General features: G+C 51.3%; 1 protein-coding gene across 2 annotated transcripts in view; it reads left to right on the plus strand.

Moving 5' to 3' along the window:
* The window catches only part of SYN3 (synapsin III), a 344,960-nt gene extending 321,346 nt beyond the window's left edge, over window positions 1-23,614 (plus strand). For both annotated transcript variants that reach the window (XM_014459147.2, XM_023757231.1), the window contains 7 exons: window positions 3,163-3,305; window positions 8,100-8,174; window positions 10,131-10,233; window positions 14,759-14,893; window positions 15,780-15,867; window positions 21,262-21,553; window positions 23,177-23,614. In XM_014459147.2, the coding sequence (XP_014314633.2) occupies window positions 3,163-3,305; window positions 8,100-8,174; window positions 10,131-10,233; window positions 14,759-14,893; window positions 15,780-15,867; window positions 21,262-21,553; window positions 23,177-23,309 (969 nt within the window). In that variant the 3' untranslated portion in view covers window positions 23,310-23,614. The remainder of the gene's footprint in view (window positions 1-3,162; window positions 3,306-8,099; window positions 8,175-10,130; window positions 10,234-14,758; window positions 14,894-15,779; window positions 15,868-21,261; window positions 21,554-23,176) is intronic.
* The last annotated feature ends 3,073 nt before the right edge of the window (window positions 23,615-26,687 follow it).

The following is a 26,687-nucleotide window of genomic DNA, read 5'->3' on the forward strand; positions in this document are numbered from 1 at the left end:
GGAAGGAGCACGCTCCGAACTTGGCCTTCTGTTGGGAACCTGCCGGAGACGGATCCGGACGGTGGGGGAGATGCTGGCCACACTTGCCCGGAATGTTTTCCAGGCTATTAAAATAGGGCCATGGACTCCACTCCGTGGCTCATGTGTTTCTGTGTTGAGATTAATTTCAAACCGTTACCTGGGAAGGATCTTGGCCCCATTTCCTGTGTTCCCATCTGAGGGGAGATTGGATGGAAAAGCATGAATCCCCACTAGCCTTTAGCTTCCATACGGTGCTAAGGCTCCGTTTTCTGTTAATGTTTGGGAGTCTCTTTTCAACAGGCAGCATCACCCCCAGGGCCATGGCCCCTCCTTTCCCTCTGCCTAGACCAGTGGTTCTCAACCTTCCTCATGCCATGACCCTTTAATACAGTTCCTCATGTTGTGGTGACCCCCAACCGTAAAATTATTTTCGTTGCTACTGCATAACTGTAATTTTGCTACTGTTATGAATCGTAATGTAAATATCTGACATGCAGGATGTATTTTCATTGTTACAAATTGAACATAATTAAAGCATAGTGATGAATCACAAAAACAATATGTAATTATATATGTGTTTTCTGATGGTCTTAGGCGACCCCTGTGAAAGGGTCGTTCGACCCCCAAAGGGGTCGCGACCCACAGGTTGAGAACCGCTGGCCTAGATTCCCTTCACTCAGCTATTACCATGACTGGCCCTTTCAGCAAATATTTATTGAGTACCTACGATGTGCCAAGCACTATGCTGGGTGTTCAGGTTATGAGAGGGAATGGTAGCAATTAATAATAGTTATCATTTATCAAGTGCTTGTGATGAGCCAAGTGTTCTGATAAACCACTTATATGTATTATCTCATTTATTGCTCAACAGCAATCCAATGTTCAACACTAACCCAGCAAGTTATCCACATTTGATAGGGAGTAGCTACTTTGCATCAACAAGTTATCCACATTTTGCTGATAAGGGAAGTGAGAAGCCAGCCAGCATGGTTCAGTGGTTGAGCGTCGACCTATGAACCAGCAGGTCACAGTTCGATTCCTGGTCAGGGCACATGCCTGCCTGGGTTGAGGACTCAATCCCCCGTGTGGGGTGTGCAGGAGGCAGCCAATCAATGATTCTCTCTCATTATTGATGTTTCTCTCTCTTTTCCTCTCTGAAATCAATAAAAAAAAAATTTTTTTTTTAAAAAGGAAAGTGAGACACAGAGAGGCTAAGTAACTTCCCCAAGGTCACACAGCCAGTACGTGAGGGAGCTGGGATTTGAGTTTGCATTATTAAACACTCTGTGTGCCCTAGCTGGTTTGGCTCAGTGGCTAGAGCGTCAGCCTGTGGACTGAAAGGTCCCGGGTTCGATTCCGGTCAAGGGCACATGCCTGGGTTGCAGGCTCGATCCCCAGTAGGGGGCATGCAGGAGGCAGCCAGTCAATGATTCTCTCTCATCATTTGATGTTTCCATCTCTCTCTCCCTCTCCCTTCCTCCCTGAAATCAATAAAAATGTATTTTAAAAAATAAATAAATAAACACTCTGTGATAGTGTTTTTCTAGCAAGACACAGGAGGTCCCTGATCCTATTGGCTTACATTTCAGTGGAGGAGAGAGGGAATATACCCATGAACAGCAATTTCAGAGAGTCAAAGACTGTAAGAAAAAGAGTAATAACAATGAACCAGGGTCATTCAGAAGAGCCTTCCCAGAGTGGGCAGGGGAGAGTAGCTACTTCACATCAGTAGTTGGAAAAGCCTCCACTAAAGGGTCATCTGGGTAGAGGCCTGAGAAGAGCGGCCGTGGGGAGGCTTTCAGGAAAATGGTTCCAAGCGGAAGGAATCGCAGGTACAAAGGCACGGAGGCAGGGCCAGTTGGCTGAGCGTAAAAGATGACCAGGAACCACGGGATCCAGCCCGTGCTTTTCAACCTGGGCTGCACACAGCTGCCGGGGCGGCTTCCAAAAATGCTGACGCCTTGGTCCACACCCAGGGACTCTGGGGAAATCAGCCTGCGGCTTTTGGCTGGGGTGAGGTGGACTTTAAAAGGAGAGGGTTGCCGTGGTCCAATGAGGGATGTGGGTGGCGTGGACCCGTGGAGGTGGCAGCATCTCTCTTTCAGCCCCTGCTCCCTCCGCACAGGATTGTAAATGGCTCCGGGCTGGCCCCGCTCCCTCACAGCCCACCCGTGGTCCACAGGAAGCACTCACATCCTTGGCCTGGAGATCCCCAAGGCTGAGAAGCTTGGCTGCCCGCGCCCTGAGAGGGGTTCGGCTCCAGGGCACCACGCTGTGTTCCTGGCCTCAGGGCACAGTGTGAGTTTCTCCATCAGGCCTTTGGCCTTAGCAGAGCTGGCCTTGTCCAGTGCGTGGGTGCTCACTGACACACACACACACACACACACACACACACACACACACACTGCCTGCATACGCAAGCATCACATACGACACACCACACATATAATACATAACACACATCGCATATACACACCACAAACTACACACACAGGTCCTCACACACAGAATCCACATGTGCACACCCTCCGCACACACATACACACTCCCTTCTTTCTAGCTGGTCTCTCTCTATCCCCTATCACACCCCTCCATTCAACCCTCTGTACAACTGCTTGATGATTTTTCTAAAACACAAATGAGGCTACTTTTTAGCTTAAACTCCTCCCAGGGCCTTTCCAGAGCCTTCGGGCTGAAAATTCTAGCCCCTTACTAAGCCGTTCAGGCCATCTATAGTCTGTTCTCTGAGTACCCCCTTCAGCTGTCCCCCACCTTCCTGCCCCATCGGCCAGTCTGATCCCATTGCCCCTCCTCCCCCCTCCCCATGCGGCTCCTCTGCCTCCGCTTTGCCCTTCCTCAGGCCTCTCAGAGCATCCCCGCTGGGTAGTCCATCTGAAGTCACATTCATCCTTCCCAGCCCTGCCCAGCTCACCACTTCTGTGAAGATTCCCTTGACTCCCCAAGGAGTTCCCTCCCTCTTGTGCAGGTGCAGTGGGATGACTGGTTCCCATGTCTGTATCCCCTGCCAGGCAGGTGACCTCCTCAAGGTCACTCTGTATGCAGCACTGGCCCTGGCGTCGGGTAGGGTAGGTGCTCATGAACGCGGGTGGGGGGCACTCACCTTCTCGCCCTCCCCCACAGATCAAAGTGGAAAACCAGCATGACTACCAGGACATCACCAGCATGGTGGCGATGGCCAGAACCTACGCCACCACCGAGGCCTTCATCGACTCCAAGTACGACATTCGCATCCAGAAAATCGGATCCAACTACAAGGCTTACATGTGAGTGCCTGGGAGGGGGGGGGGGGAGAGGGGAGGATCTGAGACGGGGAGAGAGTGGGGGGAAACGGAGATTAGTGATGCATGTCCAATCCTGTCTCCCCCGCCCCAGGAGGAGGCCCCATCTGCACATCACTTTTCCCCTTTCCACCTCCTTTATGACCTTCTCTGGTCTGTAAGCTGAGGGCTGACGTCCACCCCAGCTTATCCCAGGGTGGAAGTCTGTCTGCCCAAACGAGGGCTGTCCCCCCAGAGGAAGGAAGACACGGGCATGTTTGGGGAACTTCAGGTACATTCAGGTTGTGTGTCATAGGAGATGAGACGGAGAGAAACTTGAGGACAGATCAAGCAGGGCCTCGAACGCCTCGCTGAGGTTGTGGGTTTTCCTCCGTTCTCTGCCGAGCAGAGACGTGGCATGGTCGGACCTGAATTAATAAAACGGTGGCTCTGGGCCCTCGGGCTGCAGAGGGGATTCCCTGGAACCACTAAGACCAGTTAGGAGACCATGTCAGGATTCTCTGGCTGCAAGCAACAGAAACCACACTTGACTAATTTGATGGAGCTCTTTAAAGGGGATTTATGAGAAAAACATGGATGTTCAGAAACTTAAAACAAACAAATTAACAAACAAAATCACTCAGTTATCAGTTTCAGAAATATGAGGGTCCGGGGCAGCCCAGGGATCTGGGTAGCCAGAAGCAATAGACAGTCTTCATGGCACCCCGACTGGGAAGCGAATGTCCCCCAATCACCTCAGGACTTCAGTCGAGATTGTGGTTCCACGGAAACAGCGCTGATTGGTCCAACTTTGGCCACAGGCTTGTGGTTAGAGAAAGTCAGAAAAGCAGCATGGAGAGTCCACCAAGACGGCATGCGACAGGCGCGGGGGCATCCCCCAGTGGAAATAGGGAAAAGGAGGGGGCAAGCGACAGGAAATCCAGCACATTCCGCCAGGGGAGGCTCCGGCAGAGGGTGACTCACTGGGAGCCATGGTTACAGGAGGAGCGGGAGGGAGTTCTCCGTGAGGTGGGAGGGCCCATCTTCAGAGCATCTCTTCTGCTCGAGGCTCTCTGTCTCTCACTTTGGAATGTTGTTGTTGGTTCCACCTGAAATGATAAGACCCTAGAGAGCCGCCCGGTGCCCACGTGCCAAGCCTTACGGAGCCCTGGCTGTGTGAACGGCGCCATACGGAGGGCTGCAGGGGCCGGCGAGGGCAGCTGGAAGTCTCTATGTGTTTCTGCTCTAGGTCAGGGTCAGCAGACCACAGCGCACAGGCCAAATCCAGCTGCCACTTGTTTCTGTAAATAAACTTTTACCCATCATGCCCCGCCAGCCTGGCTCAGTGGTTGAGTGTTGACCTATGAACCAGCAGGTCACGGTTCGTTTCCCGGTCAGGGCACATACCGGGGTTGCAGGCTGGATCCCCAGTGTGGGGCATGCAGGAGGCAGCTGGTCTATGATTCTCTCTCATCATTGATGTTTCTCTCTCTCTCCCTCTCCCTTCCTCTCTGAAATCAATGAAAGTATTTTTTTTTTAAATAAAGTTTTACCCATTACAGCCATGCATGCCCATCGATGCATGGTCTAGGGCTGCTTTTGTACCACCTGGATTGCCTGCACCGAGGGTCAGCACATTTTTCCGCAAAGGCCCGGATGGTAACTGCGGGCCGTGCAGGCTGTGCAGTCTCTGCCGTTGACCTATTTCCTCCAAAGAGATGGAGCCCGTTCCCAAGGAACACCTCGGCCCTGTCCCACCAATCAGGCTCTTCTACCCATGTCCCGCCAATCAGGCTCTTGCACCCAGGAGCCAGGCCAGACCTGTGGCGGCTCTCTGATGCCCTCGGGGTGATGATGTCCCCTCCTCCCTGCGCCCGCTGAGTGAGGGAACATTCTGGTGCCGCAGTCCAGTGCATTCCTCAGGCCTCCGCCGCCCGTCATGGTATCACTTCCCTCCTCTCCTCGCTGTTCGAGTTTCCACTTGACATTGACTGCACCTTGTCCCAGTTCCTCTCCTTGAGGATTACCTCACTGCCGCATTCTTCATGCCGAGCCTTTCTTCCCTGACAGCCCCAATTTGTCACTCGTTACGGCGTTTCCTGGACCCTGAGCTGGCCCACATCCCAGGGAGGGGGTTCGTGGCAGACCTCAGGGGAGGACATCCTCTCCGCCCTTGCCCGCTCAGCCTCCTCTCTGGCCCACCTGCCGCCCTGCTCTCGGGCCTTTGCTACTGGAGTGTCATTTTTCCAGGCCTCTCCGCAGAGCTAGGAAAGATACATGTGTACCTTAACCCATTCCTCGCATACTGGTGATCATTTCTATAACATTATCCGTCTGTGTCTAAAGCTAAATGGAGTTCCCATTGGTGCCTCCGGCTTCCATCTAGTCCCACAAGGTTCATCTGGCCTTCCCAGATTGCTTATCTAAACGCCCCACTCCAGCAGGGAGCCCTGGCTCCCACCATCCGCCTTCTCTGTCCTTACGTGCAAATCCCACTCTGCATGCACTTTGCAGAACCAGTGCCCCACAGCCCTATAAGAAACACGTTACCAGTTGTGATACAGGGCTTCGTACAGTCCCTTTGGTACTGACTCGCCGTCTCTACTCATTGCCGAGGTGACTTAGGGCGGCTCCTCCATCCCCAGCCCCACCTTCCTCCATGAGGGGGTCAGCGTCATACATTTGCAACCCGGACAGACAGACCTTTTTGTCACAGTCTAGCTCCATCGTGCATGCCAGTAGCTGGATCACTTTAGGGCCAACTGACTCTTTCCCCCAAGCCTGCCAGGGGCTCTGCCGTGGCGAGCCGCAGTTCAGAGCATGGAATTTCTCAGATAGGGTTTGGTGGCTCTGCCACTAAGTGGGAATGATGATAAAATAATATCCGTCTTGTTAGGTTCAGTGAGGCTGAAAGAAGCCAGTGCTTATAAAGCCCTTAGACCCGCGTCTCACACATAGAAAGCACTCATTAAATATCAACTCGCACCATCATTATCTTCTTGGAAGGAGAGCGGCCTGGCTCTGTTCCTGCTGCCTCTGGCATTTGAATGCCTTCTTCTCTCGTTTCCACTCACTGAGAAATCATAGTAGCGCCCATTGTACTAAAAGATTTGGGGGGAAGATTTCCTTTAATCCACACAATACCCTGGAAGGATGGTACTTTCATGATTCCCATTTTACAATGAGATAATAAAGACGCGGGGATGCTGACCATAGTTATACAGCTAGAGAATGCAGGGACCAAGGTTCAAACTCACATCCGTCTGACCCGAGTCAGTTCTGCCTCCTCTTACCCCAGGATAGATCCCACGAGAGCAATCCCTACTCATCCTCCAGACACATCCCACTGGCTACCTTCTGCGGTCGCAGTAAGAGACTGGTTTGGTCGTGGCTTCCCCAGAGCGCGTCTCTCCTTGTGTAGATCGATAGCCCCACCACGCCTAGCCTCTGGTTTTAGACTAGTTCCCCCTCTAGGTAGTGAGCAGCCTGAGGAGGGGTCACCTCTGTACACCCAGACCACTTCCCAGGACACAGGATGGCCCAGTGAGTCTTTGCCAAATTGAATGGAGTTCAGTTGAGCTGAACTGAATGAAACTGAACTGATGTGAACCTTATCTATATCTCTGTTTATCAATGCCCCTTGGTCATTATGACTCCTATTGGCCGCCCTCTAGTCTCTTCTGTACTCTTTTCTCATTTAGGACATATTTTGTAGCAATTTCACCCCCCCCCCCCCGCCCCAATCACCCTGCCTGCCCTTGGCCATAAAACAAATAGCTTTACCTCTGCCACTTTGTTTATAGCCATTCCGTCTTTGCCAAGTGTACATGTGCCATTGGACAAGTTTTGTCTGCATTCTGCACACACAGTCCCTTCCTCACCGGCTCCATGCCAGGTCCCACTGGACATCAGGGGACGAGTCAAACGTGTCCCCTGTAAAGCAGTCATTACAGGTGAGATGAGCATTACTAAACACTGGTATAGGTGTAGTGCAGGGGGGTCTACTCTTGTTGGGGAAGGTGGGCTGCCAGGAAGTCACATTTCAGGCGAAACTTGAAGGATGAGTAGGACTTAGGGCGGCAAGGATGGAGACAAAGAGTGGACCAGGCAAAGGAAAGGAGATGTGTGGAGGCCTGGACGTAGGAAAGAGCCATGGGCATGGGAGCACCCAAAGGGAGGTCAGTTGTTGCCGGGCAGAAAAGACAAGGGAACTGAGAGGGGATGAGGCCAGAGGCCCTCCTGGTCTTCACAATGGAAAAGTAATCACTCCTCTCCATGGGTCGTTTTCCCTACATTTGGGAGCTGTGAGAAAATCCCAGAATCCCCAGGGGTTATGCTGGCCTATTTCTCAAAAAAAGAGGCCAAAGTTTGGGGGATTTCATTAGATTGTGTAGACATTTTTTAAATTTAATTTTTAAACTTCAAAGGGTGGCTTTGGAAAAGATACTAAGATCCAAGAAATACCCAAAATGCCAAGGTTGTGAGTTTGATCCCCTATCAGGGCATATACAAGAATCAACCAGTGAAGCACAAATAAGTAGAACAACAAATCTATGTCTCTCTCTCGCGTTCTCTCTCTCTCTCAAAAAGAATCAGTTAAAATTATTTTTTAAAAGATCCAAGAAATAAGGCAATCCACATAAAAGATAAAGCTGAAGACAGTATGTGTCCCTAAGAATACATCTCATAATGAGAGCCTGATACTTGAATCAGAGCCTCCTGACAGCCAAAGCAAAGACGGAAAGCAGATCAGGGGAACATGTCACTAACGCCCTCACTGTGTTATTTGTTCTGATACAGGAGAACCTCCATCTCTGGCAACTGGAAGGCCAACACAGGCTCTGCCATGCTGGAGCAGGTGGCCATGACAGAGAGGTGAGAAAGGGGGAAGCCACAGCCGTGGCAGGAGATGGGTGAGGAATACAACAGGAAACTGAGGCTACAAGGGGGAAAGGCTCACCCAAAATTATAGAGGGAACTGACAGCAAGAATTCAGGTAACTCACCTGGACGGTGTGGCTTAGTGGTTGAACATCAACCCATGAACCAGAAGGTCACGGTTCAATTCCTGGTCAGGTCACATGCCTGGGTTACTGGCTCGATCCCCAGTCGGGGGCGTGCAGGAGGCAATGGATTGATGATTCTCTCTCATTGATGTTCCTAACTCCTTCTCCCTTCCTCTCTCTGAAATAAATAAAATTAAAAATTAAAAAGAAGCGTCCAGATCGCTGGTCTCCCACGCTGAGGGAGAGGAGGTCCTAACGTTCTGACTGAGAGGCAGGGTGTCTCTGTGGCCTGTGGAATCAAATAGGATCTGGGTTTGGAAGCCAGCACATACTTATTACCCTCTCTGACCTTCAGTCTCCTCATCGGTAAAATGGGTTAAACCTTCCTGATAGAGCCGTTGTGGGGGTTAGAAAGAATGAGGAGTCAACCCCCCACAGAATGCCTGGCACATAGTAGGAGCTTAGTAGACATGAGTTTTCATCCTTCCTTTTACTTCTATGATCTCACATGCTACAGTTTACGGAAAGAATTGAACTAGGAGCCAGGAGATCTGGGCAATCTGGGCTCTAATACCATCTTACTGTGTGACCCGGCCATGCCGCTCTCCCTCTCTGGGCCTCAGCGGGCATTGGCAGATAAGATGAGAGAGTTGTGCTAAGAGCACTTGAGCCATGATCTCTCCTCATTCCAGGCCTATGGCTCAGAGACACAAATAGATCTCGGAGTAGGCGTGCCCCGTGTGACCCTGGAGAGTGGGGTGAGAAGCAAGAACATTGACACAAAGTCCCCTGTGACTCCCAAATCCAGCCACCACAGGGGAAGCCAAGTGCAAGCCGGGGGAAATGTCTCAGATACAACCATCCCCTTGTTGCAGGGGCAGAGTCCAGCAGGAACTCTTCCCCCTGCAAAGCAAACTGGCCTCGCAGCCATCAAGTGGCTGGAAAGGGAACAAAAGCAGCGGGTCCAGAGGGCCAGGCCCCTGGCCCGGAGCAGCCTGCTGGGCTCCCTCACAGGCCCGCCCCAGGCTCAGGGCAGAATATGCTCTTTGTCCCCCTGCAGGCTCTTGTCTAGCCTGGTCCCTGGAGCTGGGAGGGCGGCCTGGGAGGGTTTCTGAAGCCCTCCAAGCAGCTTTCCCAAGGGAAAAGGGCTGCTGGGGTGGCGGGGTGTCCAGAATGGATCTGGGTGGGGGCAGGGAAAGCTCTCCATTACTGTGGAGCCAGCAAAGTTCCAGGTGGGACTGGGGGGATTTCTCCCAACTCTTATTGTTGCTTCCCCCACCCCCCTCATCATTCCTCTCTCCTGCCTGCCTGGCTCTCTTTCTCTCTCTCTCTCACTGTCCATCTATTTCTCTGCCTTTAAAAATTTTTTTTACCACTCTGTCTCTCCCACTGCCTTTCTGTGTCTCTGTCTCTTCTGTCTCTCTTGCCATATGTCTGTTGTTGTTTTTTTAATATATACTTTTTATTGACCTCAGAGAGGAAGAGAGAGAGAGAGAGAGAGAGAGAGAGAGAGAGAGAGAGACATCAATAATGAGAATCATTGATTGGCTGCCTCCTGCATGCCCCACACTGCAACCCAGGCATGTGCCTTGACCTGGAATCGAGTGCATAGGTCATAGGTCAACGCTCAACCACTGAGCCACACTAGCCAGGCTGTCTGTTATTTCTTACCATATCTCTCCATCTCTGAATGGGCCTGTGCCACTGTCTCTCTCCCTGCCTGGTTTTCTGTGTGTCTCTCTATCGCTGTCTTCATCTCTCTCCCTCTGCTTCCCTTCCCAGCTCTCCGCCCCCCACACTCACTCACTGTCTATCCATCCCTGCAGGTACAGGCTGTGGGTGGATAGCTGCTCGGAAATGTTTGGCGGCCTGGACATCTGCGCGGTCAAGGCCGTCCACAGCAAGGATGGCAGAGATTACATCATCGAGGTGAGGGCGGCAGCAGAGGTGCTCCTGGCCTGGCCCAGCCGCCGGGCAGGCTGCAGAGCGAGGGCTCCAGGTGTGCTCCCGGCATGGCCCGCCGTGTCCGACTTGAGCCTGGGCACCTGCAGCCTCACACATCCCCACCCCCACCCCAGCTGCATCTCAAGCCTGTGCCCGGGCCTCTGAGCTGGCCTCGACAGCCCCCAGCATGCGGGCCTGCCGCACCCCTGACCCCTGGGCCCACGGGAGGCGAGAACATCAGGGCTACGGGGGCAGGTTCTCTCCCATTGGGCCGCTGACATTTTCTCAGTGCCCAGCTGTGTAGTCACCATGCGGAGTTCCCATCGCCTGTTCAGTCAGTAAAACATATACTCGGGGGTCATGGGCCAGGCACGGCGGCTCTGGGGACACAAAACAGACCCCGGGTGTGCGGCTGGCAGGGAAGGAGGAGGATAAACAAGCGGTAGAAGCGTTGACGGGTAGGAAAGGGGACACTGTGCCAGCGTGTGAACGGAGGGAAAGCTGTTGGGACGTTAATTGTAAGACAGAAGTCCGAGAGGGGCCGTGGGTCCTAGACTCCTTCCCACAACCCCCTGCGCTCCTCCAAGACCATCACTCCACGGCTTCCCCCAGCTTCCCCTCCGTGCTTCTCCCATCCCACAATCCTCCTCTCTCCTGACTCCTCCCACGTCTCTCATGCTCCCACAATCCCCCTCTACCATCCACAATCCCACAATCCCCCTCTCTCCTGACTCCTCCCACGTCTCGTGCTCCCACAATCCTCCTCTACCACCCACAATCCCCCTCTCCTCCGACTCCTCTCATGTCCCTCCTGTTCCCACAATCCTCTACTAACCCCAGTACCCCTTCATGTTTCTCCCAATCCCACAATCCCCCTCTCCTCCGACTCCTCCCCTGGCTCTCATGCTCCCACAATCCTCCTCTACCATCCACAATCCCACAATCCCCCTCTCCTCCGACTCCTCCCCTGGCTCTCGTGCTCCCACAATCCCCCTCTACCATCCCCAGTCCTACAGGCCTCCTCTCCCCGCTGTGCATCCTCTGTGCCTCTCCTGCTCCCACAGTGTTTCTCTGCCCCCCACTCCTCTGCCCGGCCCCCTCCCCACCAGAGCTCATGCCTCCACTGCTTTCCCCTGAGAATGCCCTCTGGCCTCAGCTCTCCCTTCTCTCCCACTTCATGCCGCGCTCGCCCCTCCTTCGAAAGCTCCTTCGCAATCGCCCACTCCTGGGCTGCTCACAGGGCAGCGGGAGGCCGAGCTGACCCAAGGCCGGGACAGGAGAGGGAGCCCCGCCCCGCCCCGCGCGGCTGGGGCTGCGGCTGCTGATGGGAAGCACGTGGCCTGCAGGACTAGCTGCTCGTGGCCTGGAGACCGCGGGAGCGGCTGGTCCTCCAGGCCTGGTGTCCGCCACTCCCTGGGCCCACAGCGAGCAGGACTAGGTCGGTGCCTGATGGGTGGGAGCCTGCTGCTCTCCTCCAGCTGTGCCGGGAAGTCACGGCCCTGCCCAGGGAGTGGCTGCCCTCGGAGGTGAAGGGAGGAAGCGCCCACGAGGAGCTGCGTGTGTAAGTGCAGGCCTCCCCTAGGAAGGAACGGCTCCCCCTCGGGTCCAGGAACGGCTTCCCTCTGGCTGCCTCCACACCTGACAGCCCCCCAGTGGCGCCCCTCGGGGGACACTGAAGGTGCAGAACTACCGGCCTGCACACTGGCTCCCAGGCCAGAGCCACGCGGCTCCAGGGGCAGCGGGCCCCCTGCCTGCTGAGGTGCCCTGCGAGCCTCAGACCCAGGTTGGCCCCCGGGCCCTCCTGCATCTCTTGAGACCCCTCCTGGCCCCCCAGCCTCTGCATCTCCTCCCGGGACCACCCGACAGGAACTCAGGTTTGGCGCGCACACAGTGTTCATTCCTTCACCTCTGAACCCCGATCCTGGGTGCCAGCCCTGAGCCAGGTGGTGGAGACACAGCAGGGAGCGCTGCCCCCTGAGCTCCCATCCAGACGGGTGAGGACTCCTGGCCTGCGCTCCCCTCCACCCTGTGATTTAGTCCCTTCGTTAGCCTTCGCTCTGCCCTAAAGCGCCTGCCTCTGAGTTTCCTCAACTTCCACCCTTAAGGGGAAAAACGTGCACGCTGGGCCCAGGCTCCCAGCCTCTGGGCATTCAGGCTGGTCAGAGATGAAGAACCTTTTCCATTTACCCAAAAAATCACAATAGTGAGTTTGGACTTGAAAAAAAAAGCAAGAAAACAACTTTTCAAAAATGTCCCAAAAGGGAAAAAAGATGGCTTATCAGATTGTTGATTTTTTTCTCTGAGAAACATTGCAGAGTTGTTTTCCTTGCTTTGAGTTTAGGGTGGGGTCAAGGGAGATGGGGAGCCTGCTACCAGGAAGATAAAAGGTGTTTTTCCCCAGATCCAAAAATACTGTTCCCTTCAGCCACCTCTGTGGTGAGAACATAAGATCTGTGTGGCGTGTTTTGTGAAGATCCTCACAGTGAAATACTCGAGGGAAAGACCCTTGAACTTGTCCCCCGTGACCTGTCCAGGGAATGACATTGCTCACTGGAAAAATGTTTCCCCGGGGAGACCAGTGTCCACTTCCTTTGGCTGTGTCCACCCTGGGGATTCCAGAATGTTCTGATCCCAGGTTCCTGTGGGGACTGTTTTCCATTGCAGGGAATGTAGGAAACAGAAACAGGTGGGCAGGGTCAGGGGGAGAAGGGACAAGCCTGTGCCCATTTAGACAGACTTCACGGTTAAAACTCAGCTCAACCCACGCCGACCGAGACACTGTCCACGTGCCAGGCATTGAATCTGGGGTACCAAGGACCCACGCCCCAACGGGAAGAGCATTTTCACAACCAGGTTAGAATCAGCACTCACAACTCTGAGAAACGTTTCCCAGCTTCCAACTGCAGTGGGTGCTTTAGACGCGCAGACCTCGACAAGCCTCAGCTGCAGGGGTCTTCACAGCTGCCCAGGCCCCGCAGTTTACAGGTGATTAGATCAGTGGGCCACAGAGGAAAGGGACCTGCCCAACCCCACAGCAAGTCCGGAGCAGGACCTAAGCCTGGAACTCAGGTTTCCTGTTCCCGGTTTTTACCACCGAGAGCTGTTCCAGTGCTTAGGGAGAGAGAAAAGGACCTCCGTTTGCTGGCCCTGTGTCCTTGAACTTGCCACATCTTTGACCCTCAGTTTCCTCATGCTTAAGATGGGATAATAGTAGTACCTGCCTCACAGAGCTATTCCGAGGTTTGTGTGAGGTCATCCACACCCAGTGCTGAGTACAGTGCCTGGCACATAGTAAGTGCTCAATAAATTATAGCACTTATTAGTGTCCTTATCATTATGAGCTGGACTTTTCATGCCTCCATCAACAGGGAAGTAGTGGGGGTGTACCTGTGTAGCAGGACACAGGGCCCAACCCTGACGTTAGGGGCCCATAGTCTGGTTGGGGAGACACCGATAAACAGGACATGACATGCTGTGGGGTAAGCTCTCCAGTGGGATGACCGAAGCGAGGATAGCAGGAGGACATGGGATAGGGGGCTTCTCGGAGCTCACTCACTCAGAGAGGGCTTCCCAGGGAAGGCTAGGTAGGTGTTTCCTGACGGTGAGAACCAGGTGAAGAGTGAGCTGAGGGAATGACGGGCACAAGGACTCAGATAGGAGAGAGAACCTGGTGAGTCCAGAGCTTGGAAAAAGGGGAAACGAGACAGTGATTTTGATGGAGGTTCGGTGGGTGAAGAGGGCTGGACAGGAGTGGAGGAGTAGAGAGAGGACCTACCAAGGCCTCACTCCCCTTCAAGACCTTCTACAGCTGCTCATGCCTGGGGAGCCACCTGGATGTTGGGCCTACTGGTCTGTGACTTTGGGCAAGTCCCTGTACACTTCCAGGCCTTGGTTTCACAGCTTCAGAAATAGCAGGATGGGTAAATCTGATCTCGCAGGCCCCTCCAAAAATACGTGCTTTGTCTCCTTTGAGAAACAGCCCACTCCCTGTGGGATGAGTTTCACTCCAGGCTTATGTTCCTCCAGAGCCCAGAGAAAAGGCCTTTCCTCTTCCCTCTTCTTCCTGAACCTAGGGTCAGCTCAACCTGTGTCATTTTTTTAAATTTTTGGTCATAATCGAACCCGAACTTCACTGCTTCTGGCTTTGTGGAAAGCCTTGACCTTGGGCCAAAGTTCAGGAAGCCAGCCCTGACCTTGGGAAAAGAGGGGGTGGAGACCAGTTCCCCAAAGGAAAGAGCAGAAAAGGTCAGCAAAGGCTCCGGGCCCTCAGTCACGTTTCTGTAGTCCAGCGAATGTAGGCTGAACTGAACTGGATGCAGGGAGTTGGTCTTTAGACCGAACTGCAGGGAACTGGATGTCTCCAGGGGGTGGTTCCCAGCTGGAGGCGCTGGGCTGGGTGTTTTCATGGAGAACATCGCCATCTAGTGGTCAGTTCTGTTCTGAGCGCTGAGCCCGCTCTCCTTCCTGCTACTCTGGGACGGGTGTCCCTCAGGTGTGATTTCTCCTGCAGGTGATGGACAGCTCAATGCCGCTGATTGGAGAGCATGTGGAAGAGGACAAGCAGCTGATGGCCGACCTTGTTGTCTCCAAAATGAGCCAATTCCTGATGCCAGGGGGCACAGTGCCCTCACCCCTGAGGCCTTGGGTAAGGTCCACAGAAACAAAGGAGACTTTGTTGCCATCAGAAATGCCAGTCTGTCTGAGAATGGGAGGCCTCTGGATCCAAAGGAGATACCCCCAGGAAGGAACCAGCATAGGGAGAAAGGAATGGGTTGTGGACAGAGGCTGCACATGGGGCACAGCTTCTACACCCTGCTCCTGACGGGGGAGTTGGGGAGCTCCAAGGGGCCCTTCGTCCCTCCATCCTGGGGAGAAAAACATCGCCTCAAATGGGCTTGGGGGTCTGTGGGCAGAGATTATTGTTAGAAGTCAGTTGCCCCTTCTGTGCCCTCCATCCTGGGCCTGAGCAGGGGGCAGGGTGTGTGTGTGTGTGTGTGTGTGTGTGTGTGCACGCGCGTGCATGTGGGTGTACACACATGCCCTTTGTGTGATCTCAGCGCACTCAATAGACTATTGTGTCTTCCGTTTCCCCATCCCCCAACCTGACAAGCTCCCACATAGCTCCTCCCCTCCACAGTCCTCACCATGGATTACCAGGTCATCCTCCAAAGAATTTGTTAGTTTCCCAGCTTTCTGGAAAAACAAGTGTCGAAACCAGCTTCCCCCTTTGCCCACAAAATCTTGAATCTGTGATAACAGGCATCGGAATCATGGTTATACTTGAAGGGGTTGCTGGCTGGGAGGGGCTCAGAGCAGCCTTCTCCACGGGAAACGTTCTGTCCTGACCTGGGTGGTGGTCACGTGGGTGTCGACACATGTAAAAATTCACTGTGCTGCACACTTAAAAATTGCACACTTTATGTAAGTTTGACCTCAGTGATGAAAAGATCTTTGTAAACTCTGCCCTCCCACCCAGGAAGTAAATGGCTATGGTGATCACAACAGGCTTCTTTTCTCTTCTCCTGCTCTAGGCTCCACAGACTAAACCAGCAAAATCCCCTGGAACAGCCCAGCTGGGGCCTGCACTGGGACAGCCCCAGCCACGCCCACCCACGCAAGGTAGGACCCCCGACAAGCCACCCAGAGAAAGCGTCCAGCAAGGGTGTGAAAAGGCACTGAGGGGTCTGTGCATGATGGCCAGGAGACAGGCTGGAAAAACCATCTAATCCTCTAGCCCAGACTCTGTGCCCTTACTCTGTATGCGGAATGAATGAGACTGTGAGGTTTGCCACCCCACAGAGTCAGGAGAGAAGGATGGAAAGACAAGGTAAGTTTATTAAGTGCCTAGTATGTGCCAGGCACTGTGCTAGGGACTCCCCCATCTATTTTCTCATTGTTGGCCTCCCAGTCACTCCAAGGGGAAAACATCAGTGTTTTCTATTTGCAGAGGTAGATGTTGAGGCCTTGTCCAAGGACAGATCACAAAGTGGCAGGTTGACAAGTCTGCGGTTTCAGATCTTCTAGAAAGTGTCTTGTTTCCCAGCCACCAGTGGTGCCTGACCATAGATACATGAGCCAACCAGCCAGCGTGAGAAAGAAAGAAAAAGGGAACATTATATATAACCTTGTCGGTTGAAATTGTTCTCAGAAAATAGTGCAGCGTTACTGTTTAAATGACACCACGTATTAAGGAATGGAAAAACTACTGATGGCACGATGAAAAGAAATCATAGCAGTAACTTCCTCCCAGAATGCCAGCTGCTGGGTGTCCTCACCCACAGGCCCGGGAGGAAATCTGCCCCAGGTCCCTCTTGGCACACTTGCTGCACTGGTGCCAGCTTGGGGCTCCAGAGCAGTGTTGCATCAAGGAGCCAGGTCAGGCAGTTTTACCACCATCTTTGAAGGCCCTGCTGTAAAACCTATTGGAAAGAAAGCATTACCTCCCTGGCCAGGGTCCCAGTTGATTGGAGCATCGGCCCCCACACCAAAAGGTTGTGGGTTTGATTCTCAGTCAGGACACATACCTAGGTTTCAGGTTCAATCCCTGGTCAGGGCACATAGGAGAGGCCACCAGTCGATGTGTCTCTCTCACATCAGTGTTTCTCTTTCTCTCTCTCTCTCTTTCCCTAAAAAAAAAAATCAATAAAAACATATCCTTGGGTGAAGATTTAAAAAAAGAAAAAAAGAATCCTTCTTTAGGCAAGTTACATCCCCCCTCTGAGCCTCAGTTTCCCCAATGATAAAGGAGGGTATTACAGCTGCCCTGTTTAGTGATGGGGAGTTGTCCATGAGATGATGCAGGTGAAGCAGTTAGCAAGGCCTCTGGGTTCAGCACAGAGGTGGTGCTTGGTAGGTGTTAGCGCCTAATAGCTGACTACTAATAACAACTTATGTAACTTTTACTTCTAAAAGCTTATTATTAATAACTTGTGTCTTAAAAACAATTGTAATATACATGTTGTTCTTAAAGATTATTATTAACAATCCTTATAATTAAAGCAGCCCAGCCTGGCGATAGGTTCTAAGTTATAAATGTTCAGAAACGTCATCTTCGTCACCCTGCCAGGCTCCTGGCTGTGCCTGCCCTACCCTCTCCGTTTCCCACCCGGCCTCGGGGCTGACGTTTTACAACACATTTGAACAGAGCACTTTTAAAACAGTGAGCCACTGTACTCTGGTTTCCTCTTGGGCCCAGAGTAGAGACATGCTCAATAAAGAGAGATTATTTTAAGGGACATGAGGCTAAACACACTTTTAGTGAATTGAAAAACTGTCCATTTAAAACCAATTAAGATAATTAAAGAAAATGCTCATTGAATTAGCATTCAGATTAAAAATAACAAGGCTAATTTAAAAACAATGCTTCCATTGAGTTCCCAAAATAACAAGGTCACATTATTAAGTTGTTTTTGAACTCACCGTGTGTTTTCAATGCGGTAAAAGTGAAGTTTTCTTCTAATAAGCCTTATCATTTTTTAGCACCAATCCTGTGCTTAGGCAAATATTTTATATATGTAAGATAATATTTTTTGTGTGGGTGCAAATAAAAATAGTGAATTGTTTGCTTTGCCAAGAAGCTGAAAGAAATAACTATAGTGTCTCTTGATGTATCCCAGGAGTATAATAGAGACTCAACAAATACTTAATAAATGAATCAGCAAGCATCCAGATTTCCCAAGATATTATCAGCGGGGGTGGAGGGCAGGAGACTGAAGATAAAAGTAGAAAACAGATGTTTTCTTTGAGCTGCAGTAGGTCTAACACAAAAAACAGCATTTTACAATCAGGAGCTTTTACATCAACGTGTAGATTTGCAGCTTCTCTTGATTTGCAGGAGCCCTAGGAGCAATGGGGCTGGATTCCTCAGAGCAGCCGCCCTGACCGTTAGTCACAGCTACTCCCTGGGCAGGGCAGGGGCTCACCGTGAGCCTCAAGTCCTCCTTCTCCCTGTTGTCACTGCACCTCTTTAGAGAACTGGGTCTCTGAACGATGTTTCTACCTAAAGTGGAAAAAAATTTAAAGCCACATGATTTTTCTGACGCTCGCCTGCGTTGTTTATGTACCTGTCTGGCCCTGAAGGTGTTTGAGTTTTGAGATCAATGGGTCTTCCAATCTGCTGGGACATAGAATGGTGAAAGAGGTCAAGACTGAATCAAAGCCACGTGGACCCGTTGCTAGATTGTTGCTGCCATTCCATTCAACTTAGAAAGTGTTGTGCAGACTCACAAAAGAGTTCCAGTTGGGAGGGATGTTTGGTGGCTGGTCCAATGACCTCATTTTATAAAGGAGGGCTCCAACGCCCAGAGAGATGTGACTGACACAGTTACATAGCAAGTTAATGGCAAGGCTTGACTCAGGACCTGGGCCCCTGAGGCCAGTATGATGTCAGGGCCACCAGACATGCAGGCCTTGCCCTCTGCAAAGGTGACCAGCTGAGATGACATCTGAGGGGGAGGTTGGCTGAAATCTAGTCCTTGCTCCCCATGAACCTGGCTCAGAGCTGCCTCCCCTGGAGGAAGCCACCTTTTCTCAATTGGCGCAAAGATATGAGGACTCAAAGCAGCCTGTGTGGTTAAGTAAAAATAACAATAAAAAAAAGAAAGGAAGGGAGGGAAGGAGGATGCAAAACAGGACTTTTGAGTCAAAAAGACTCAAAAGTTTGAATCTTGGCTCTTCCCTTGACTGTTATACCTTGAGCAAGTCAGAGTATATCTGGGACTCAGTTTCTTTGTAAAAATGGGGGTGTTAATAATACCTAACATGCCCTGACTGGTGTGCCTGAGTGGGTTGAACGTCATCCCATGCACTGAAAGGTCCCCAGGTCGATTCCCAGTCAGGGCACTGGAATTTGCAGTGTGTAGCAACAAAAAATAATAATAATGCCTACCCCTCAGAGCTGTTGTGAGGATGCCCACGGCCAGAGACACAATTGGTGGTCAGTAGAGTAGAAGCCATGTTTTGAAAGGGCCACAGAGATGGGCTGCAGGCCCTTTTAACTCTCCGTCTCCTGCCCTCCCAAAGCGTGGTGAGCATCACAAGGGGCAGCCCCTCTCCCAGAGCAGGTGGAGCCAGGGAGAGGAGCAGCAGGCAGCCAGCACACACAGTGGTCCTGACGCCCCGGGCTGGAGGTAAGGAGAGTGCACCTGGCTGGCGTGGGGCCTTCAAATGCCAAAGGCAACTCTGGGCACCTGGGATGTCCCCCAGCTTGTAGGTGACTATATGCTCTGTACAGTGACAGGGAGAAGTCAGGATTCCCTGCGAGCTCTGTGGCTACTCCTCCTAGTTATGACACCTAATGAGCCTCGGTTTCCACCTGGATGGGGTGAAAAGAATGGTCCCTTTCCCACTCCCGGGATGGTATCTACAGGCATTCACAGTGGTCCAGGGTCTACATCAGAGGTCCTCAAACTTTTTAAACAGGGGGCCAGTTCACTGTCCCTCAGACCGTTGGAGGCCCAGACTATAGTTTTAAAAAAAAACTATGAACAAATTCCTATGCACATTGCACATATCTTATTTTGAAGTAAAAAAACAAAACGGGAACAAATACAATATTTGTATTTGCATGTGGCCCGCGGGCCGTAGTTTGAGGACCCCTGGTCTACATACTGTCGGAGGCTGTGCTGCAATACAGCCTCTGACAAAATTAGGTGCCCATGCCGCTGGTACCAGTAACAGAATTGTTCACCTTCGTACCAAAAAGGTTGGGAAATACCAGAGTGTGCATGTGGCCTGTACCCAGACAACTCCGGGAAGTCGTGCTGTAAGATGTAACGTTGTAGTGAGTTTGTCTAACACGAAAAACATGTCAGTTGGGCCTACTGTGGACCCAGGTGCTAAATGTGTCCCCAACAGGGGACAGGGGCAGGTGTGCTTTCTTAGTGAGGAGCAGAAAATTATCAAAGTGTTAAAGGCACAAGCACAGACTCAACTAAATTTTAACAATGAAACTCTTTTTGAGTAATAAAAAGAATGAAAAGGCTTGTTCTGTTAAAAATAATAATAATAATAATAATAATAATGGCATCTTCCCTACCAGCCTCCCTAGAGCAAACGCTACATTGCTTTTGAAAGTCCTTGGAAGAGTGGGGAGAGCTGTTCAAAAGAAAGGGATCATTATTTCATTTCCAAAGTGACCCACCTTCAGTGTGGAAAATATCAGTGAGCAAAGGAAGAGAATTAAACCCCTTCACAACCCCAGCACTTTTGTAATCACAGACCCTGCCTGTTCATTCGGCTCGGCTGCCATAACAGAATACCCGAGACTTGAGTGGCTTCAACAGCAGACACGTATTTTCTCAGGCTGAAGTCCAAGGCTAAGGTGCCCACAGGGTTGAAACTTCTCTCCATGGCTTGCAGACAGCTGCCTTCTCACTGTCTTTACATGGCCTTTCCTGTGTGTGTCTGCCCCTGGTGTCTCTTCTTATAAGGACGCCGGTCCTGTTGGGTTAGGGCCCCACCCTTATGGCCTCATTTAACAATAATGACTTCCTTTGAAGTCCCTATCTCCAAAAACAGTCACATTGAGTATAGGACTTCAAAATATGAGTTTGGAGGGGACACAGTTCAGTCTGACCTACTGTATCAGAATCTTCATTTTGACAGGATCCCTCCAGTAATTCATGTACACATTAAGGCTTGAGACGCCCTAGTTTTAGTGTTCAACCTTCCCATCTTTCTTTTTTACATAGCTTTATATATATACCAAAATGCAATAAATCTGTATGTACTGTTTCATCAGCTGCTTGTTCAGCTTAGCAGTATTTATTTAGCATGTATCAACAGTATCCCATTTAATGTCATATTATGTAACATCATACATTATGACCAGAGAATATTCCATTATATGGATGTATCTTAATGTTCCTAATCAATTAGGCATTTATGTTGTTTTCCACTTTTTACTGTTATTTTTAAAAAAACTGTAATGACCATCCTTGAAACAGCATTTGTGCACAGCCATAAATGTTATCCTAAGAAAAATTTGAATGTAATAACTTTTGTACCCTATAGGGGGCCCTCGCCAAGCTCAGTCTCCTCAGCCCTCGAGATCTGGAAGCCCCTCCCAGCAGAGGCTCTCCCCACAAGGCCAGCAGCCCCTGAGCCCCCAGTCGGGATCCCCACAGCAGCAGAGATCACCAGGTTCTCCACAGCTGCCCCGGGCATCCAGCGGCGGCTCTCCAAACCAGGCCTCCAAGGCAGGTGCCACCCTCCCCTCACAGCCCCGGCCCCCTGTGCAAGGCCGCAGCACCTCCCAACAGGGCGAAGAGTCCAAGAAGCCAGCACCACCCCACCCCCATCTCAAGTAAGTACCTCCGGATCTGATCGAGAAGGGTATAGGGTGGGGATGGGTGTGGGAGGGACTCAGACAAAGGAAGACCCACTGCGGCCTCACCCAGACTTGAAATGGGAATGAGGAGGCCTAGAGGATGGAACATGGAGGGCATGGAGGGCCCTGCAAGGTGAGAGTATAGATTAGGCCCTACCATGACCCTTCAGATATATACATGTATCCGTTATCTCATGCTGCATAACAAGCCACCCCAAAACTTAGAGGCTTAAAGTAAAACCATTTTCTTGGTTCATAATTCCTCAGTTCAGCAGTTTGTTCGGAGTTTGGCTCAGCTGGGAGGTTCTTCTGCAGGTGCCTCCTGGAGAGTTGCCAGATAAAATACAGGATGCCCAGTTAGATTTGAATTTCAGATAAACCACGAGTAATCTTGAGTATAAGTATGTCCTCACATATTGCATGGGATGTATCTATACTAAAAAAGTATTTGTTTTTCATCAGAAATTCAGATTTAAGCCTGTATTTTTGCCTACTAAATCTAGTAACCCTACCCCCTGGGATCACTCATAATGCTGTAGGCATCTGACAGCGTCACCGGGGCTGGACAGTCACCAGGGCCTCGTGCACACATCCGGCACCTGCTGGTTGGGCTGGCTGCCAGCTGGGCCTCACTTTCCCCAGTCAGGCCGAGCTTCCTCACATGGTAGAATTACATTCCAAAAGGGCACAAGCAGCTCAAGGCCTCTTGAGGAGCAGTCTTAGAAGCTTCACAGTGTCATTTCATTCCACCCCATGCTGTTGGTCGAGGCCAGTCGCATGGCCACGCCCAGACTCAAGAGGCAGCAAAACAGGCTCTTGATGGGAGGACCTGCAAGTCATAGGGCAGAAGGGTGGGTCGCAGGACGGAGGAATCTGTGCCGTTGTTTCTCCGTCCCAGTACACTGTACATTCCCTCTCCTCTCAAGCCCATCTCTTGGCTTGAGGTCAGAAAGAGGGACTCCAAATGTGGGGGTCTTTTGGAAAGTGGCTCCCTTCAACTCCAAACACTAACATCGGTTATCATAGTTTTACACTAGTATCTACTACCTCCTTAATATGTGCCAAGCACTTTAGCTGGTTGGGTGTTTTTTTTAATTCTCACAAGCTCCAACAGGAAGCACCAGGAGCATTCCAAAGTGGGCTGGAATCAGCAGGAAGGGCTTCAGGGATAAGATGGGAATGGAATCCCAGACACAGGCCTCCCAATTCTCAAAGCGCTGGTTAGTATAGGGGAGCAACCATAGCCTGGAGTGGCGACAGCACTTTACAGTTCGCCAGATGGGTTTGCACACACGGGTGGAGAGCAGTGACTGTCTGGTGACGCCTGCTGTCTGAGCAGCCTGGGCTGGTGGACAGACTGTGAGCCTCGAGTGCTCCCGTCACTGGCTGTGAGCCCCAACTTCTATACCTAAAGACAGGCTACCACTAACCACCTTGCAGGCTAAGTCATGTGGGTGACATATCCAGGATCACACAAGCCTTGGGATGACTTGTGACAATGGGGCTCACCCACCTGGCTTCCAGGCAAGCCCCCCCCCACAACACATTTCCTCAGGAGCCCAGGCCTGGTCGTCCCCAAACTCCCTGCCTTTGTTTCAGCAAATCCCAGTCCCTGACTAACAGCCTCAGCACATCGGACACTTCCCAGCGTGGAACCCCAAGCGAAGACGAGGCCAAGGCCGAAACCATCCGCAACCTGAGGAAGTCTTTTGCCAGCCTGTTCTCTGACTAACGGGGTCCAGCCTGGGAGAGGGTGCTGTTACACTCTCCCCTCTCCCACCTCATCTTCCTTCTCAGCCTTGATTTCTGATGGGAACAGAATGGAGGGCCTGAGACTATACTTTCTAATGCCTCTGACCCAGGAACTGAGTATCTATACGTGTCCCCTTCCCTTCTCCACGACATTCAAGCTTTGTCCGGCTGAGACTGGGCCTTTGAGAACCTCCAGGTTCCTCAAAACGGGCCTCAATGGTGGACATCCATCATCCCCCCTCACCCCCCCAGATGCTTGCTTCCCGGCCACAGATAACCCCGTGAGATTTCTGTGTGTGGCTAGTTTTCATATCTGTTACTGTTTTGCTTGCCTTTGGGCAAAGGCCCCTCTAGGCCTGCCCACCTCCATCAAATGCAGACACTGTAGTCGGACCTCAGCAGTATCGGAGGCAATAATCTACTGACAGTGTTTTGCAAACAAAAGGAGAACAGCCGGGCCAGGGGAGCCTCTCATCTTCCATGCTAGTTTCATCGGAGACCTCACCCGACTTGCAGGCAAGGGCCCAACACGACTGGCCACCGGTGGGATCTTGATGACGAGGGAAAGCCAGGTCCTGTGAGACACGTGGGGCCTTTCAAGTCACAGCAGAGACCGAGGGGAGACGGTGGGGATGCTGCTCCCACCAGAATGGACAGCCAAGAGCAGAGCACAGGTTCTTTCAGGAATGGTTTCTAGTTCCCAGATGAGGACGACGCCCTCACTTCCCGAAGAAGGAGTTAGGTTAGGGCTTCTCCACCCACTATTATACCACCAGGAATTCTCTGTGAATTTCCACCAGGAATGTTGTTTACTCCTCAAGGATTTATGAGGAACCAGAGAGCATCAGATTAATGTCACAGGCTCAGAAAGTTGGGAGGATAATAACCTCCAGTCGGCATTTCACAAACTGCACAGCCAGATGCTGGCAGGTTTCTCCATTACAAAAGGGTCCCATGGCCTACATGTTGGGGAAACACTGTTATTTCTTTTTGAGGTTGGTCATACACATTACACGTCAACGACTCTTGAAGTTCCCGTGTAAAGACATTAGACTTCGCTGTTTAACCCAAACCTATTTGAACAAGTTGACTGCAGAGCTGGAGAACACAGCCCTGATGCCCTTCCCAGGGCTCCTTCCCATACAGCACACGACCTCCCGTGATCACGGGGCAGGGCTGTCCAACATCACCAAGCACCTGGTGCTAGAAACACTCCTGGTCCAGAACAGAGCCATGTGATCCCTTTCCAGTCCCCTTTGTGACTTGAAACATGCCTTCCCCTCACTAATCACAGGGAAGGGACAGAGGAGGTAAAAATGAACGTGTCCGTGGCCTAGACCCGCATTCTGAATGAAAGATAGAAAACTTGAGGGCAGGTGTAACACCGCAAAGCCCACCCCCACCATTTTAGGAGCGTAAGAACACAGAAAATACCTGAGGCAATCATCACGCTTATACAGAGACTAACGTTGAAAGAAGTCAAACAATCTCACCCACTTCTCAGTAATAAAATACAGCTTGAAACACACAGCAAAGGGACACTAGGCTAGTTTCTCAAAGTGTGGGCCATGGCTGTTCCCAGCTAGCTTCATCTCAGACCAACCGAGTCAGAATTCTGGTCATGAGACCCGAACCTCTCTGTCATCTCCCTGCATGCATGTGGGAGTTAGACTGGCACCCTGAGCTGAGATGTCTGGGAAAGCTATTGAAAGCAGGATTTTGTGGATTTATTACAGACCCAGGTCCCACTCTCGGTGAGCAAAATTAGTGGCTCCATAAACAATGACTGTGGCTTAATTTTCCCACTTTCCTTTATTCTGTCCCTTGTCCATAAAAACATCTCAACATTCAAACTATATCTCCCAGATAGTCCAAGTAGAGTAGCACACACTCCTTTAGATAGCCATGTATAGCCATGCGCAGATGCTCCGTGGCACACTAGTTTATAACCAACACCTAAGGTTCCCGCTGGCCTGTGTATGAAAGTCGAGACCAACAATGGTCTTATGGAGACCAGAGATTCCCCCAAATGGACTGTTTTCTCACTTTTAATAACACATTTTTTAAATGGGAAAGAACAAAAAGCAGGGGTGAAGTTAGTCACTGGCGATTCTAATAAGTGGTTGGTTGGTTAGTTGGTTTTGTTTCACTGTTTTGATCCAAAGAAAGGCTTGCATTCCCCCTCCAAGCTGACTTGGTGAGGCTGAAACATGCCAGATGCATGTGTATTGTGATAAAGTGTAGCACAAGGAGCAGGGATTTAAACACAGCCTCAACAGACCGCTCCACCAGCCAGACAAAATACCTTCTTCCAGATTGTCCTCGCAGTGTGCGAAAACAGTCCTGTTGTTTAATTAAATGTCAAGTCGCTTTCCAGGGACATAGACTATACAGCGTTTCCTCCATTAATTCCCTGTGTTCTCTGTCATACGACATTGGCTGCCAACCTTCAGTTCCTGCTCAGGGGCACTTAGTTCTACCTCTCAAACATTTCAGGGGTGACGAGCCTTCACACACGGTAACAAATAGCAAACCCCAAGAGCACGAACATCAACCACCTGCTGGCAGTTCTCACTTGAATTTGCTATGAAGGTTTGCAAGGGGAAAGCAAGTTAGTGTAGGTACCTCGTCATGAACGACTAGGTGACTAAAACACAGAGCACTGCTTGATACACAGTAGGTGGTCAGGACATGTTCAGGTTGGAATAAATAAAATGTAAACAAATGTTAAGACTGAAGAAAAAGTCTGTTTTATTTCTAAATGTATCAATATGAGGAAGTCATTTGCCCAGGAACAGAATCAAACCAGCAGAGAGATTAGTAAACTGAGATAAGCTAAAGAAAATCTATAGCCGTTTTTTACCCTCAGGAAGAGGCTGCAGACTCTAAACTGAGTCTGAAAAGGAATGGGAGCAAGCAGGCTCAGGGGCCACAAGACCACCCCCTGGTGAGCACAGCCCAAAGAGGTGAGTTCCTGGGGGTAGGGGTAGGGGAGATGAGGTGCCATTGTCAGCATCAGTCACAAGAGGCTGGGGCGAGCAGACCAGGACAACACCAGAGTTTGCACAGAGAAGACCCAGGACCTGGACTCCCATCCTGACCACACCCTGTGCAGAGGCCCACAGCAGGGCAGAGCTTTCCATAGCAGAACCCACTGGAGCCCTCCCCCAGGCAGTGCTTCTGGAGCCCTGCCCCTCCCTGCGCTGGAGCAGCGGAGCTCCCAAAGCAGGTGGTAGCTCGTTCTGTTTTAGAGTTAGCTCAGCATTACAGATAACGCCAGGATTTCTATTAGAAGAATAGGCCATGGCCTAGGAGCACTTCCACACGTTCCAAATGTTTTATCCTGGAGCGCAGGCTG

The sequence above is a fragment of the Myotis lucifugus genome, unplaced genomic scaffold (genome assembly GCF_000147115.1).
Source record: "Myotis lucifugus unplaced genomic scaffold, Myoluc2.0 scaffold_103, whole genome shotgun sequence".
NCBI lineage: Eukaryota > Metazoa > Chordata > Mammalia > Chiroptera > Vespertilionidae > Myotis > Myotis lucifugus.